This window comes from Nycticebus coucang, chromosome X (assembly GCF_027406575.1).
Source record: "Nycticebus coucang isolate mNycCou1 chromosome X, mNycCou1.pri, whole genome shotgun sequence".
In the NCBI taxonomy this organism is placed as follows: domain Eukaryota; kingdom Metazoa; phylum Chordata; class Mammalia; order Primates; family Lorisidae; genus Nycticebus; species Nycticebus coucang.
This window is the reverse complement of record NC_069804.1, coordinates 118,823,483-118,837,232: the sequence shown is the minus strand read 5'-3', so window position 1 is coordinate 118,837,232 and position 13,750 is coordinate 118,823,483. Positions and strand designations below refer to the sequence as shown.

Here is a 13,750-nt window from a genome sequence, read left to right as displayed (position 1 = left end):
AAACCTTTGCATAACTGCAAAGTAATACCAAAAAATTAGTAGCATGATTTACCGAATACCATCAATGTCTACGTCCATTTACATCTATGAATCTTTGTTAGGTGTCATTTTCAGTTGTGACATCCATTTGAGTCAAGTGTCAGTTTAAACTGAACTCAATATTCCAAAATGTTACATGATTTCAAAATTAACAAAGCACATTCAATCACCTTGTTTTCACTAAAATATTAATAGCATATTTCAAAAAACAAATACATTTTATATTATCAAATAAAAGAAATTTTATTTTAAAATTTCATAATAATCTCATACTTTTAAATATGCTTTATAATGCATGCTAAAACAGCAGTATGAAATGCCAGTATTTTAAACATAAGCATATTATGTATTTTAGTACATTTTATATAATTACATGTAGCAAATCTCAAATGTTAATACGTATACATATCTTTCTGGGATCTTGTTAAAGTTCAGTTAAGTCAGTGGTGTAGATCAGGGTAGAGGATTCTGCATTTCTAACTAGTTCCAAAGTGATTCTGATGTTGCTTGTCCTCAGACCACACTTAGAGCAACAAGGTCATGAGGGGTGTGAGCTCCAGCATGTTCTAGTGATAGGGTTGCACAATCAAAAATGTTTGGAAATGACTGGGGAATGTAGGGACTGCACATCCTTCAGTTTGTCTTCCCTAACTAGTGCTTCTCTCTGTGGAGGTTTTGCTAGGTACTATGAACAAATGTGAATCTAAAAGAGTTAGTTCTTCAACATGGATCCCTGCTGGCTAACTGGAACTAAATCTTAAATAGAACCAAGTGGTCATTTGCTGGGTAAAGATAACACACACTCTCAAGTTTCCTGAAAGCCCACCCCTGTCCAGTTTGGGGATTTCAGAGCTCACCTAAACCAACTAATCAGAGCTCACCTACCTCCACCAATCAGAGCTCAGGTACCTCAACCAGTCAGGACTCAACTTCTTTGACCAATCAGGGCTCAGCTGTATCAACCAATCACAACTAAGCTAGTTTGAATCCTTCATTTGCATAAACACACCTAACTAGGAATGTAAGGGGACTGTTTGCTCTGAAACCTCAAACCAGCCCCCATTGATCCATGAACATATACAAATAAAAATAAATGAAGGGAAAAACAAGCCCTCCCTTTGTTTTCTGTAAGCCCCTTCATTTTATACCTAAAGCTGTGTCTCTCCATTCTGCAAACTGGTGAAATAAAGTTTATTTCCTCCATACTCCTTTTCAGAGAACTTTTATTCACAGTACTGAGCTACAATGGCTGTGGGTCTACTCCCTGGCGAACACCTGATGCAGTTAATCGCTGAAGCTTTACTAGTCAACTGATCTAGGATAGGATTGACATCATGGTGTGTAAACTGATGTGACCAACCAGAACACATGTTCTAGCATGGAGCTGAGGGATAATAGTTGCTTCTGCCTCTGATGTGAGGATTAAACGAGATTAGACGTGTAAAGTTACTTTGCAGAGTACTAGATATAAGTTTTGGAGATATGGCTACCTTAAGATTCTCTTCAGACACTAATTTGGGCCTTCTTTAACACCAAGACAAATAGACCTTCAAAACTATGTGTCATGAAGCACGACTAAAAAAAAAAAAAATTTTTTTTGAGACAGTCTCAAGCTGTCACACTGGGTAGAGTGCCGTGGCATCATAGCTCACAGCAACCTCCAACTCTTGGGCTCAAGCTATCCTCTTGCCTCAGTTTTTCTATTTTTAGTAGAGATGGGGTCTTGTTTTTGCTCAGGCTGGTCTCAAACTCCTGAGTTCAAGCAATCCACCCACCTCAGCCTCCGAGAGTGCTAGGATTACAGGCATGAGCCACCGCTCCAGGCCATGACTAAAAGATTTTTAATCTGGAAATATTTCAAAGTGGTTGTAACCACCTCAGCTATTAAAAACAAACAACAAGTACAGGAGCACGCATGCACTTACACACACAAATCCGGTAAGTGCCCATATGCCACTTGGCTTTGGGAAAGATAATTTACTTGTGTTCTCCCAGATAATCTAGCTGAAGGATATATCCTGAGGTTCTTGCTTTATGGAATTATTTACACTTACTCACCAATAAGAAGTTGGGAACATCTACCGAAAATGACAACTTTGTCTTTAGGAAAATTGATATGTAGCCTTTCTCTCTAGCAATAATTAGCTGATCCATTTGTTTGCTGAGACCACTCAGAGCTTGTGATAATATTATCATCTGCACAGAGGAGAATTCATATGTTTCTGTTCACATTTCTTTGTTAATGTAGGCCGATTTCATATTTTAAGTGAAATGAGATTTCACCAAATTCATATCTGGTACATTCTGGGACGCAGAAGGAAACTTTATTTGCAAGAGCCACTTTCCTTTCCTATCTCTGAGTTCATCATCAATTAGAATTAAAACCCTCTATAAATTTTAAAATGTCAGTTGACATGCTTGGTTGTAATATTGTAATCCTCAAAATCCAGCTTTGTGGTTTGATCTTTTGACATTTGAAACATAGAGTTTCACATAATTATTAAATATACTGTACCCATAAAGTTAGTTCCTTTGGAACCCAGAGTGGGGTTACTTTCCATGTTGATTGGGGTTACTTTCCATGTTGATTGAGCAAAACCGTCCAAGACTATTTAAAATTTTTGATCTTAAGTGCCATAGCATGTCAGGCCCCTTTTTGTAGATACAGATTTGCATGTCCATATCCTTTTTCCTATGACCCTTTGTTTCTCATGGGACTGTAAGTTTCTTCCTGATTCTGTCTTTTCTACTTTTCTGTCAAAGGATGTTAATCTCATTCTTAACCACACTTCCTGTCTTCTTTCCTAACCCTTTCTTCAACCCTTTAGTTGAGCTCCATGCAAGCTGAGGATGTGTCTCTTTTATTTACTGCTGTATTACAAACACCTAACATAACATTTGGCACAGAAAATTTATTAAATAAATATTTGTCAAAAGTTCGAATAAAATGTTAAGGCTGGGTTTACTTTGGTTGATTAATAATCTGTTAAATACTCGCGACTTTATCCAATTTTTTCCCCTTTAGAACAAAGTCGATCAATTCAAGGAGTCCCAGAACAAGAGTATATAGACACCATACTTTGTAGGATAACAAAAATTGTGAAGAACATGACTGCTTATTTCAAAGCAAATGAGTGAGCAAGGAAAATCTTTCTCAGTTTCTAGATGTCAATTTGAATTCCTTATGAACTTATTCATCTAGGAATATAAGAATGAATATGTCTCCATTTATTACTTAATGTTCATCAGGCTGTTAATATCAAAAAAGACACATTATCTGCTGACAGTAAAGAAATCCAATTAAAGAAGGAGTTTGTATCTTAAATTACCCATCTCGGGCTGCTCAGATTTGGTCTGGATGAGGAAGAAAAACCCGGCAGAAAAGCTTGTGTTTATATAAATCCTGATCCATGTGCCCTCTGACACCTCCAAATGACTGAGTGGGTGGAGGCACACACATGCATTGTGCCAGTGTGTGCATAAATGCTGTCACATGTAAGGCAAGAAACAGGGTGGCATAGAAAGAGCAAGTCACAAGTTGTCAGGACTCTAAATTGAAGTTTTGTTTTTATCAGGGCTCTAGAAAACCAGAACCACGTGAAGTCATGGCCCTCAACCACCACCTCTTCCCACATACTGAGGGGAGAATTCAGATGCCCACTGCAGGTCACATTGCTTTTTGCACGTTCCCTGCCTCTGCTCCAATCCACCCTGGGAAACCTCCCTGCCATAGCTGAAGCTAAGAGAAAGTCCTGAGTGTAAGATCAGGTCTTTATCACCTTTCTATCCATATATCCCTCAAATTTGAACCTCCTGGGGTTTAGCACAAAGTTTGATAGGTGCTCAATAAATGTTCACTGAATGAATGAATGAATGAACAAATGTTGCTCTGGACAGAGCTGCAGCTTCCACATTCTACATAACTGCACTCAGTACTGATCCTAAAGAGAGGAAAAGCAATACAACTGACACTGTAAGAAAATGTTTCTTGTTTATGCTGCTGCATCTTGATCTTTGGCTGATCTAAGCACAGAAAGGGCTCTTTCAGTTCAGAGAAAGGAGGTTTATGATGTGTGGGAGAGCTAAGAACAATGGACTCAATTGATAGACTGGAGATGCTCTCAGCTTCTGAGAGCCTGGAAACTCCATCTATAGATCTGTCCCAGAGGGCAGAGCCAAATAAGGGCAGATGGAAAACAAAGCTTTCTTGGGAACTGGCTTTCAGTTCCTCTGAGGCAAAAATACATTCACTCTATAGCACCCTGAATCAATCCTCCAAAGCATGGTCCTTGTTTGCCAGTATCTAAAAATAAGTTCTTGTCATATTTTTATTCTTTTTGTCTTAAAGTCATTCAACCAGAATTGCTTGCAGGAAATTAATTGTGGTGAAGCAGAAATCAGGAAATTAAATTGAAACTACTTTTGAACCAAGCTTCTTAACTAATGACTGACTTTCACCCCCAGCTACAATCCCTTTCTCTCCAATCACATCCCTTGCCAAGCTGCAACTATGGAACAATGAATCTACAGCTAATTTTAAGCCAGCTTTCTTTAGACTGGTCATCATAGTTCTGTTCAAGAGTGCCAAATTCTAATCTAGGTTGTGATAGGGTTTTATTTAGTTAGTTATTTATTTTTGTCTCAGACATGTGTAAGAGTGACAGTGCTTTAATACTATGTGCCAGGTGGGCTAGTGGGCTAGCCATTCAGGGTAATAAGTGTCACTAACTTATTTTAATTCTGTCTTGCCACAGCCTGTTTACATTTACATTGCCTTTGCCATATCTATTCTGCCCTTTAAACAGTAAACTTTTTACACAATACTTTCTATATAAAAGTAAGTATTCATCATGTACAAAGCATTAAGAGGTCATTACTAGACTATCCAAACACTTACTTTAAAGAGGCAGTAACAATAACTTTGATCTCAATGCAGCAGGGGCTAGGACACCACTGTGGTATTTAAGAAGTAACCGTATTTGACTCTGAATTGCAGAACACTCTGAAACTCAACTTCAATGAGAAAAGAACCCTTTAAATGAGCACTACATTGGTTTCAAAATCTGAGTTCTAGTCCAAGCTCAGACATGTACTTACTGGGTTTCTTTGGGTAGATTACTTTGCCTCTATTTTTTAGTGTCTCCCACTATAAAATTAGAAGTTTATTTCAGAGAGGTGTTGTGAGAATGACCTGGATGATCTGAAAAATAAATGAACTCCTTGGACAAGGTCGGATTATTAAGTTTCTATGATGAGGTAGGGTAGAACAGTTCACTCAAAGGACACAATGTTTGATTGAGAACATCCTTAATTTTATTTTCTTTAATTTTATAAAATACATTTTGTAAGATCAGTTTCTAAAAGTTTATCCTTTATGTGTGTTAAAATTGAAATTCTATATCAGAAATGGAAGAAACACTTTCAGTTGATTAACTCTCTTGGTGTGTGTATATGTGTGTATGTATGCTTGTGAGGTTTTTCAGGGAAGGGTTGGTTATTTGTTATGTTATTAAATCAAAAACAAAACACAAGGTATGGATTACTTCACTTTCCTTGATCTTGATTGGTTTCTTACAGAACATTTTCCCTCTCCTCCCTCTATGCAGCCTGGAAGCTTATTTTGTATACTAGTCTGAAAACAAGTATCAAATGTCTTTTTGTAAAGATCTTATATCTCCTTAAACATTGCTGAAACCACTTTGGGGAAAAAGAACAACACAACTCTTTGGAACAAAAGAGCTGCAGTAAAAATCTATCCTTCAATAAAAACCAATCAGACTTTTCCTTAACCCAAAGGTAACAAAAACAGAAAAAGACTGAAATCTCTTTCTTCCTGTCCTTTTCTGTGGAAGCTTACTAACTGAATAGCTGACGATTGGTGCATTCAGTTACATGATCTGTATCAGGAGAAAATAACCTTTATGTTAAACCTGACTCTTAACTTGCCAAGACAACATTGCTAAGTAAAATCATCTCCCATCAGCTAGAAAGAACAATTAAACGTGCTATTCAAATTGAGGTTCTAATTCACCAAATCTGTTTCTGCAAAGGTCAGAATACTTGTAAATCCTAATAGATCATCTAATTCACCAATTTTTAATATCATTTGTGATGCTTAATGTCCAATGTTCCTTTTCTGAAGGATCACAAAGAATCATTCTCCAGGCCTTTCTGATACAACTCCAAACAAGTGATAAACAAATCGAAATAGGTGAAATGTGCATCATTCCGAAACAAATCAAGATCTTCAAATGACCTACTATGACTGAACGCATAATACCCCATGAAAAGAGCACCATTGTGAAGAAATAACAGAGGCCAGAGTACACGACTAATTAACAGAAAAAAGACATGCTATCCAAAGAGTTATCTACCCTGTGTCTACCAGAGGGCCATCTCAGGTTACACCCTTAGCCACTAGTAACTGCTGCTCCTTAGGCTAGTCTTTTTTTGTGTGTAAGCTAATTTCCTTCTATTCTCAGCTCCTTGGAAACCACAGGGTTGTCATGGTAGCTGTTATCCAGGAGAAGGGAGTGAGAAGATGCTAACAACACCGTTTCTCTTCCCTAATGAGGTGTAAGGCCAGATGCCCCCTTTGTCTACACAGACCCTACGCTCCCTTATGCTATAGTAAGATTGGCTGAGTTAGGGCTTAAGTAGTCCATTGCCACCGGGGTCAGTGCTCTCTTTCTATGGTGAAAGATCCTTGCTTTGACCCCCTTCTCCCAGCTGCAATAGGCATATTTGGGCAAACGCTCTTAAGTGTTTTGCTGGCATTCTTTTCTTATTCTACCTTCAGTGGTAATAGGAAGATAGGAGTGAGTTCTCTATTTTGTACACCAAAGAGGATATAATTGGCCCCTATAGATGGAAAGGAAACTGAGGGCATTCCTTCTCTCTACCTGAGCATCTTTCTTTCCACTCTGTTTCCATCAGTGGAAGTGCCCTGTGAGAAGAAAGCACTTCTTAGTCCTCAGGAGATGCTTGAAAATTGAGTTAGACCCTCCATTCCTTTGTGACTTGCAGTTGGGAAGTCACCTTCTTAGGCATTTCCCATTTCTAGCAGGAACCAGATGTGAAGCAAAATGACTAAAAGAGGTACATAAGAGGGGAGAGTCCACAGAGAGACCTTAATCACTGCAAGACTCTCCTTTCTTGTTACACTCATCAAGTAAGAAGAGGGCCAGTCAGTGGCAAAGGTAGAGTTAAGATGGGAGACGCAGCATTGTAGGCCATGTGGTTAGAACCTCACTATTAGAGAAAGGGGGATTTCTATAGGGGATCAGAACTTGGTGCCTCGGCCCATGAGTTTAAGGACGGCAAAGTTGTAAGTGGCAGCAATCATGAAGGTGAGCTGTAGGGAACAGAAGACAGAATATGAGTGAGAGCAGGAAAGGAAGTGCTCCCTCCTTCAGTCCTTTTGGGAATGAGGAAGGGTAGAAATAAAATCATAACTAAATAAAGGAAAAACCCCAGGTCTGCAAAAACCAGGGTTTGCCTCAGGGAAGTGAACAATACATGGGCTCTGCCGCATCCACGTCTAAGAGACTGTGAGTTATAAATTACTTGCTGTAGTCACACAGCCACACCATGCAGCCGAGCTCTCCCCTGCTTCATGCATCAATTTATTATACTTTTTATCTTTTTTGCATCAATTTATTGTAAAGGTAGGTAATTACTTGACACTCTATGAAAGGCTCAACAGTAAGGCCCACGAGTTTTGCGAGCTCATCATCCTCCCAGCTTTTTCAGTAACTTCAGATAAATCACTTCACCCTTGAGTGCCTTAGGTTTTTAATTGGCACAGTGAGCTCACTATACTGACACCACACTGTAACACCATCAGCAAGACCTGGGACGTAGAATTGTATGATAGTTGTAACAATTCTAATAACGTCAGGAGGTCCTTCCAGTATTTTCATGAGGGGAACTTATTACAGAGTATCCAAGATGGATTCATGCTTATAGTATGTAGAATTCCAGACAACAGCAAATCATGTTTAGTGATGTTTCAGTGTTTTGTCACTGACCTGACCAGGATGTATTGAGAACTAACTGTAATTTATGGCTGCAAAAAGTACTCAGCAATATTACATGCTCTGCAAATTCTCATTATTATTATTCATGACCATGAACCTTCTGTCTCCTCTACCTCACGCCACTTTTCTTGTTCCTAGGTGATTTTTCAAGTTTTTCTGCCTTGCCAACCCAAAGTAGAAGCACACAGCCTCTACACTTTGCTGTCTCTTCCCCAAGAGCTTCTCTCCAGCTTTTTAAGGTTAGAAGGAGTCTATTTTCTTACTTTTAGCACAGCTATACCCAAGCTATCCCAGGCCCATTTATTTACCAAGATCATTCAAAGACAACTCACCAGGGAAACCAGTGTGGCTGCAGCACCCACAAATGCAGCAATAAACAGGTGGAAAGTCATTTGGAACTGCAGAAAAATTCAAGAGAGAAAATTGTTTCTTTCAACAGCAAAAATATGTTCCACTGTAAATCATGGATGCAACTTTCTAAATGTGTATTGGTGCATTTCTTATGTGTTAATTCTGCATCTCTAACTACATTTTCACTTCCCTAAGGTACACATCGTACCTGGCCCCATAGCACCTAGAACACAGAAAACTAATAAAAGAGTATAGTGCTCCCAAATAATCAACTGGTTCCTTCTAGTTGTGCCCAGGTGCCCGAAATTTAAAGTCAACACTTTACTTTCAATGAAATAATTTACTCCTTTCCTACCCAGAATTTATTTTTACTCCCTTGCCTCATTCTAAATCCAGAGCTTTCCTTTCTCAAATATACATATTTTACCTCTCATTAGAGATTAAGAAGTTCTAAACTGAAAGTGTTTTTTAAATCATATAATGTCTCTGTGCACAGCTAATTCTCTTGATAAGGTTCTTAACTAAAAGAGTGAAAACTTTCCTTTGGGGGATTTTGCCACTGGGCTCTATCTTTACCTAAAGCTACCTATTGAGGGAGAAAGTTCTGGAATGAAAGTATTTCTATTCAGCCCTAGGGAAAATAGTTATTTTACTATCTATGCTTATTGGCTCGGGCATACTCAGCCAATGTTTTGTAGAAGGCAATCTGTTCATTCAAAATCCACCAAAGAGAAACTAGTCCTTAAAATTGAAGGCCACAGGTAGAAATTTGTATGGTATTAGACATTTTATTGTAAAATAACCCAAATAGTCCACTTACCTCAGCTGTTTTGCAGATGGACAGAAGGTTGGAGCCACAAACCTTGCCAGGAAAAGCATTCCATGGGAGAACACCTAAATAAGACACAAAAATCAACCAAGGTCAGCTTCTTGGAGTTATGCAGCCACCTGGATACTTTTCCCTAGAGCCCTTCTTCCATCTCTAATCATCCTAGCTATAAAGTTGGGTTCTACCAACAATTGGGATCTTCTTTTCTAAAGATTTACAGAAAAGAAACAGTGGTATTGAACAGTTGTCAAATCTTGTTTTTGTTATTGAAATGTGCTGCTTTGTGGTTGGGAACAGCTGTCAACTAGAACAGAGCACTGTGAACAGCCAAGAAAACTTCCACCATTTTCAAATCCCCTTCCCAGGGAAGAAACCTCTCTGGTTTCAGTGAGGAGGGATTAACAAACCAACACCCAGGCATTCATCATCTTATATTTTTCCCATTTTCACCACCCTCCCTACCCTAAGAAAAGAGCCATTAGTGCTTCCATAGTGGATTGGAAAGCCAAAGCACCCATGCCCTAACTCACCATACATTCTAGCATCAGCACAGAGACTGCCTATACTTGCAGAGGTCTTGCTGGGGAAGGCAATAGACTGGCAGGTGGTCCAGGTGTTGAAGTAAATGTATACAGGCACAGCAGAGCAGGCAAACACCAGGAGCCACACAACAGTCAGGGCATAGGTGATGCCCACAAACTAAAACGATTGACATAAGTTGGTTAGAGATCAGCATTAGCCTGCAGATGTTGAAACACAGACTGGGAGGTCCTGGAATGGCAAGTGCCGGAAAATGAAACCAGATTCCAGGGCTCTCCCCCAAATGAAATTAGTGAGCAGGGCACCTCTGCCAAACTAAAGAATTGGCCCCAAGTGTGACAGAGGGTGGGGGGGATGGGTGGGAGTGAGAGTGAGGAGGATCCCTGGGTTAGAGAGGCTTCAGGAGATTTTGAGGAGCAGATAAGGTGTAAGGAAATCAAAACAGATCTTGAAAGAAAGTAGTGCCGTTTTGTGCCATAGGCTAAGCTTAGAAAATGTTCCTTGTCACAGGAACATTTTTGTAGAGCATTTTTGTTCCCCAGTCATTGAACAAAGCCAATAGGAGATTTAAATTTCAAATATAAAAACCTTTCTAAGCTAACTGCTGGCGACAAAAAGACATCACCACAACCCACACGGGTTCAGTCCCCAAAGGATCTTTAACTCCAGGGACTAAAAAGCAATGTGTGCCTTATGAGAAGCATGGATAACCCTCAGAAAAAGATAAAACACAAAATATTCAGATCTACTCTACTTTGCTCTGGGATCTCTAACAGTGTAGATCCCAGAATAGCATGCATTTCCCCTTGGAGTCAATTATTTAATTTCTTTTTCTTTTTTTGAGACAGAGTCTCAAGCTATCACCCTGGATTGAGTGCTGTGGTATCATAGCTCACCGAAACCTCCAACTCTGGCTCAAGCAATCCTCTTGCCTCACTTTTTCTATTTTTAGTAGAGATGGGGGTCTTGCTTTTGCTCAGGCCAGTCTGGAACTCGTGAGCTCCAGCAATGCACCCACCTGGAGTGCTAGGATTACAGGCATAAGCAACAGCACCTGGCCCAATTATTGATTTCTAAGAGCCACCCTCCCTCTCAGATCAGGTGCCTAAGTCTCAATCCTATGAGCAGCATTTTAGTCTTGGGCAGTCAGATCCATTCTGTGACTCCACTTTGTGGTCCCTGCTAGGAAGGGAGTAAAGGGGCACCAGCAGATGGCTTAGAAATGGTCTGATTGTAAAAAGAATCCCACAAAAATCACATTTTGGGTTTATTTTTTATTTTTTGAGACAGAGTCTCAAGCCGTCGCCCCGGGTAGAGTCCTGTGGCATCACAGCTCACAGCAACCTCAAACTCTTGGGCTGAAGTGATTCTCTTGCCTCAGCCTCCCAAGTAGCTGGGACTACAGGCGCCCGCCACAATGCCTGGCTATTTTTTTTTTTTTTTTGTTTGCAGTTGTCGTTGTTTTAGCTGAACCCGGCCAGGTTGGAACCCGCCTCGGTGTATGTGGCTGGCGCCCTATCCACTGAGCTATGGGCGCCACCTCATTTTTCATTTTAAGATGAAATTTTCTAGGGAAACTGTGAAAGGTAGTTTCAAGCCAGTTGGGCACCACGTTCTTCCTGACCTTCTCGTTCGGCTGTAGCCATCGCTTCCTCACTCAAAAGCCAGGTCCCTAGAGAAGACCCAGCCTTGGGTGGGGATGAGGCTACAGACTCACGCCCATTGTCCCCCACCCCTTGTTATTGCCACAAAATCCTGAGGATGATCACCTTGTCGGGATGTCCTAGCCATTTTCCCAAACAATGACACACCCGCTCCAAAGAATGAGCTTGATGTTGGCCTCTGGAACCCCTCCCCTTCTGGCCCCCTGTTACCGTTGCGCTCAGGCCCTTGCCGCAGATGGTGGTCTTGTAGTCGCCAAAGATCTGCCTGACTGCGCCGGTGGTGTAGAAGCCCTCAGCCAGTAGGAGGGCCCCATAAAGGAAGAAGAAAGAGGCAGTTCCATAGATGACATACTGGAAGGCATGGATCCTGCATTAACAAACAAGAGACCATAGAATCATATTAATTGAGGACCCAGCTCCTTTCCTGCATAAGTGAGGTACACACAAGAGCAGTCACTCTAACAGGACTAGGGATTCTTTAGAGTTGTGGTCCTCAATCCCTGGACCTGAGACCAGTACTGATCCGAGGCCTGATAGGAAGTGGGCTGCACAGCAGGAGATGAGCAAGCTGAGCTTCACCTCCTTTCAGATTCCCCACCACTGCCCTTCTGTGGAAAAATTGCCTTCCATGAAACTCATCCCTGGGGCCAAAAAGGTCGGGGACCACTGCTTTAGAGGAATCACTAGGCTCATCCTGCACGTTTTCACCTTTTCTTGATTGAAGTAAATAAAGACAGGGAGTGGGTGGCAGCAGCATATGCTTCTCCCCTGCCTCCTTCTTTCCCTGCCATCTGCAGAACCAGTGCCCTACTCTACTTGCTGGAGCCTTTAGGGATGCTACCACACAGGAGAAAGGAGCTAGATAACAAGGAAGAGAGGTGAAGGAACAACAAGGAAGAAGGAAGAGAGCCTAACTTGTTCTAGGAACAGGAGATGTTTAATAATAAACCTGAGCAGACTCCAGCAGCGTGTCAAACTAGGAGCAGCCATCTCACTCTGCCCCGTCCTTGTGCCTCCTCCTGGGTTCTCTGTACCTACCGTTGGAGAGGCCCCAACTCAGGCAATATTAACCACACCTAGCAGAAGTCAGAACACATGTCAGGAAACAAGGAGAGGGTGGGAGGGAGCTGGCATGCAGATAGGCCTCCTCTTTCTGAATCTAGCACTTTCCTCTGATTTAGGGTTTCAGATGTGGTGGAGGTGGAATCTGCACACAGAGGAAAGACTCAGGATTCCTGTCTTGCTCTTCCCCAGTGCCTTGCTAGTCACTAAGATTCTGATGAGTTCTGTATCTCCAGGATGGAGAGAGGGAAAAGAGGTCTGTGTGGGAGGGTAGGTACTTACACATTGATGAGATATTCATAGTCCTGGTAGTTTTTGGAGAAATATGTCTCAATTAGCTTTTCTGTGCCAGTGAGGGCTTCATGTCCACAGCCACAGAACAGTGCCACCCCAAAGAAACACAATCCGGTGGCCACCAGGGAAGCAAAGGGGGCCCCTACCAGACATCTTGCACAGCACTCTAACAAGCCTGGGGAAGAAGGAGGGGAAATAGTCAGACACATACACTAGGAAGCTCACACCACTCATACCCCTCTGCCAGACCAGCCAGCCTCTGTGCCCATAGGCACAGAGAGGGTGGATACCCCAAAGTCCAAAAGAAGGAGAGGCTGGAGATTTTAGCTTTTGAAATGTATGATCAACCCAGAATCCTTACTTTGTTCCATTTTTCAAAATAAATCTTTACCTTTAATTCCCAAAATTTATAGTGGTCTTTTTAGAACATGAGCAATTCAAATAGCCAGCTGGAGAGATTATTAAATCAGTCCCTCCTTTCTTATTATTCCAGTCTATTTGTTTGCATGCTTATTTTAATTGTTCATCAACTATGTGTAGAATAAATAAATGTTTATTATGTGCCCAGTATTGTGCTTGGTGTTATATGGGATGTAAACACAGAAATGACATAGACTGTGCCATTTGGGAGTCCTTAGTTTGCCAAGGAAGAATTAGCTAGGCAGACCTAATATTTTCAACTGACAATTCCAGGCAGCCAAATAAGTAGTTACAGAGGATAAATGCATTTGGAGTTTCAGAAAAAGATGAGTATAGGCCAGACAGATGTTGGTATTGTCAGACAGAATTTGAGCCTAAAGAGCATTCAAGGTGGAGAAAATTTTGGAAATTGCAAGCTCCTGGATATACCTGAACATTGTGCATATTTGTAGCAGAGACATGTGCAATTCTTCTTAGTCTAGATATATGGGGACCAGTCCAAAGAGAAGGAG

The 13,750-nt window shown here is 41.0% G+C and overlaps 1 protein-coding gene across 4 annotated transcripts in view; it reads right to left on the bottom strand.

Moving 5' to 3' along the window:
* PLP1 (proteolipid protein 1) overlaps window positions 1-13,750 on the bottom strand; it is a 37,153-nt gene that overhangs the window by 15,462 nt on the left and 7,941 nt on the right. The window contains exons 2-7 of one of the 4 annotated variants that reach the window (XM_053581240.1): window positions 12,807-12,993; window positions 11,568-11,829; window positions 9,789-9,957; window positions 9,250-9,323; window positions 8,411-8,476; window positions 5,330-7,393 (exon numbers count right to left, since the gene is read on the bottom strand). In XM_053581240.1, the coding sequence (XP_053437215.1) occupies window positions 7,322-7,393; window positions 8,411-8,476; window positions 9,250-9,323; window positions 9,789-9,957; window positions 11,568-11,829; window positions 12,807-12,993 (830 nt within the window). In that variant the 3' untranslated portion in view covers window positions 5,330-7,321. Of the gene's footprint in view, window positions 1-5,329; window positions 7,394-8,410; window positions 8,477-9,249; window positions 9,324-9,788; window positions 9,958-11,567; window positions 11,830-12,806; window positions 12,994-13,750 lie in introns of those variants that run through there. The other 3 variants (XM_053581242.1, XM_053581239.1, XM_053581241.1) reach the window with 3 other exon arrangements.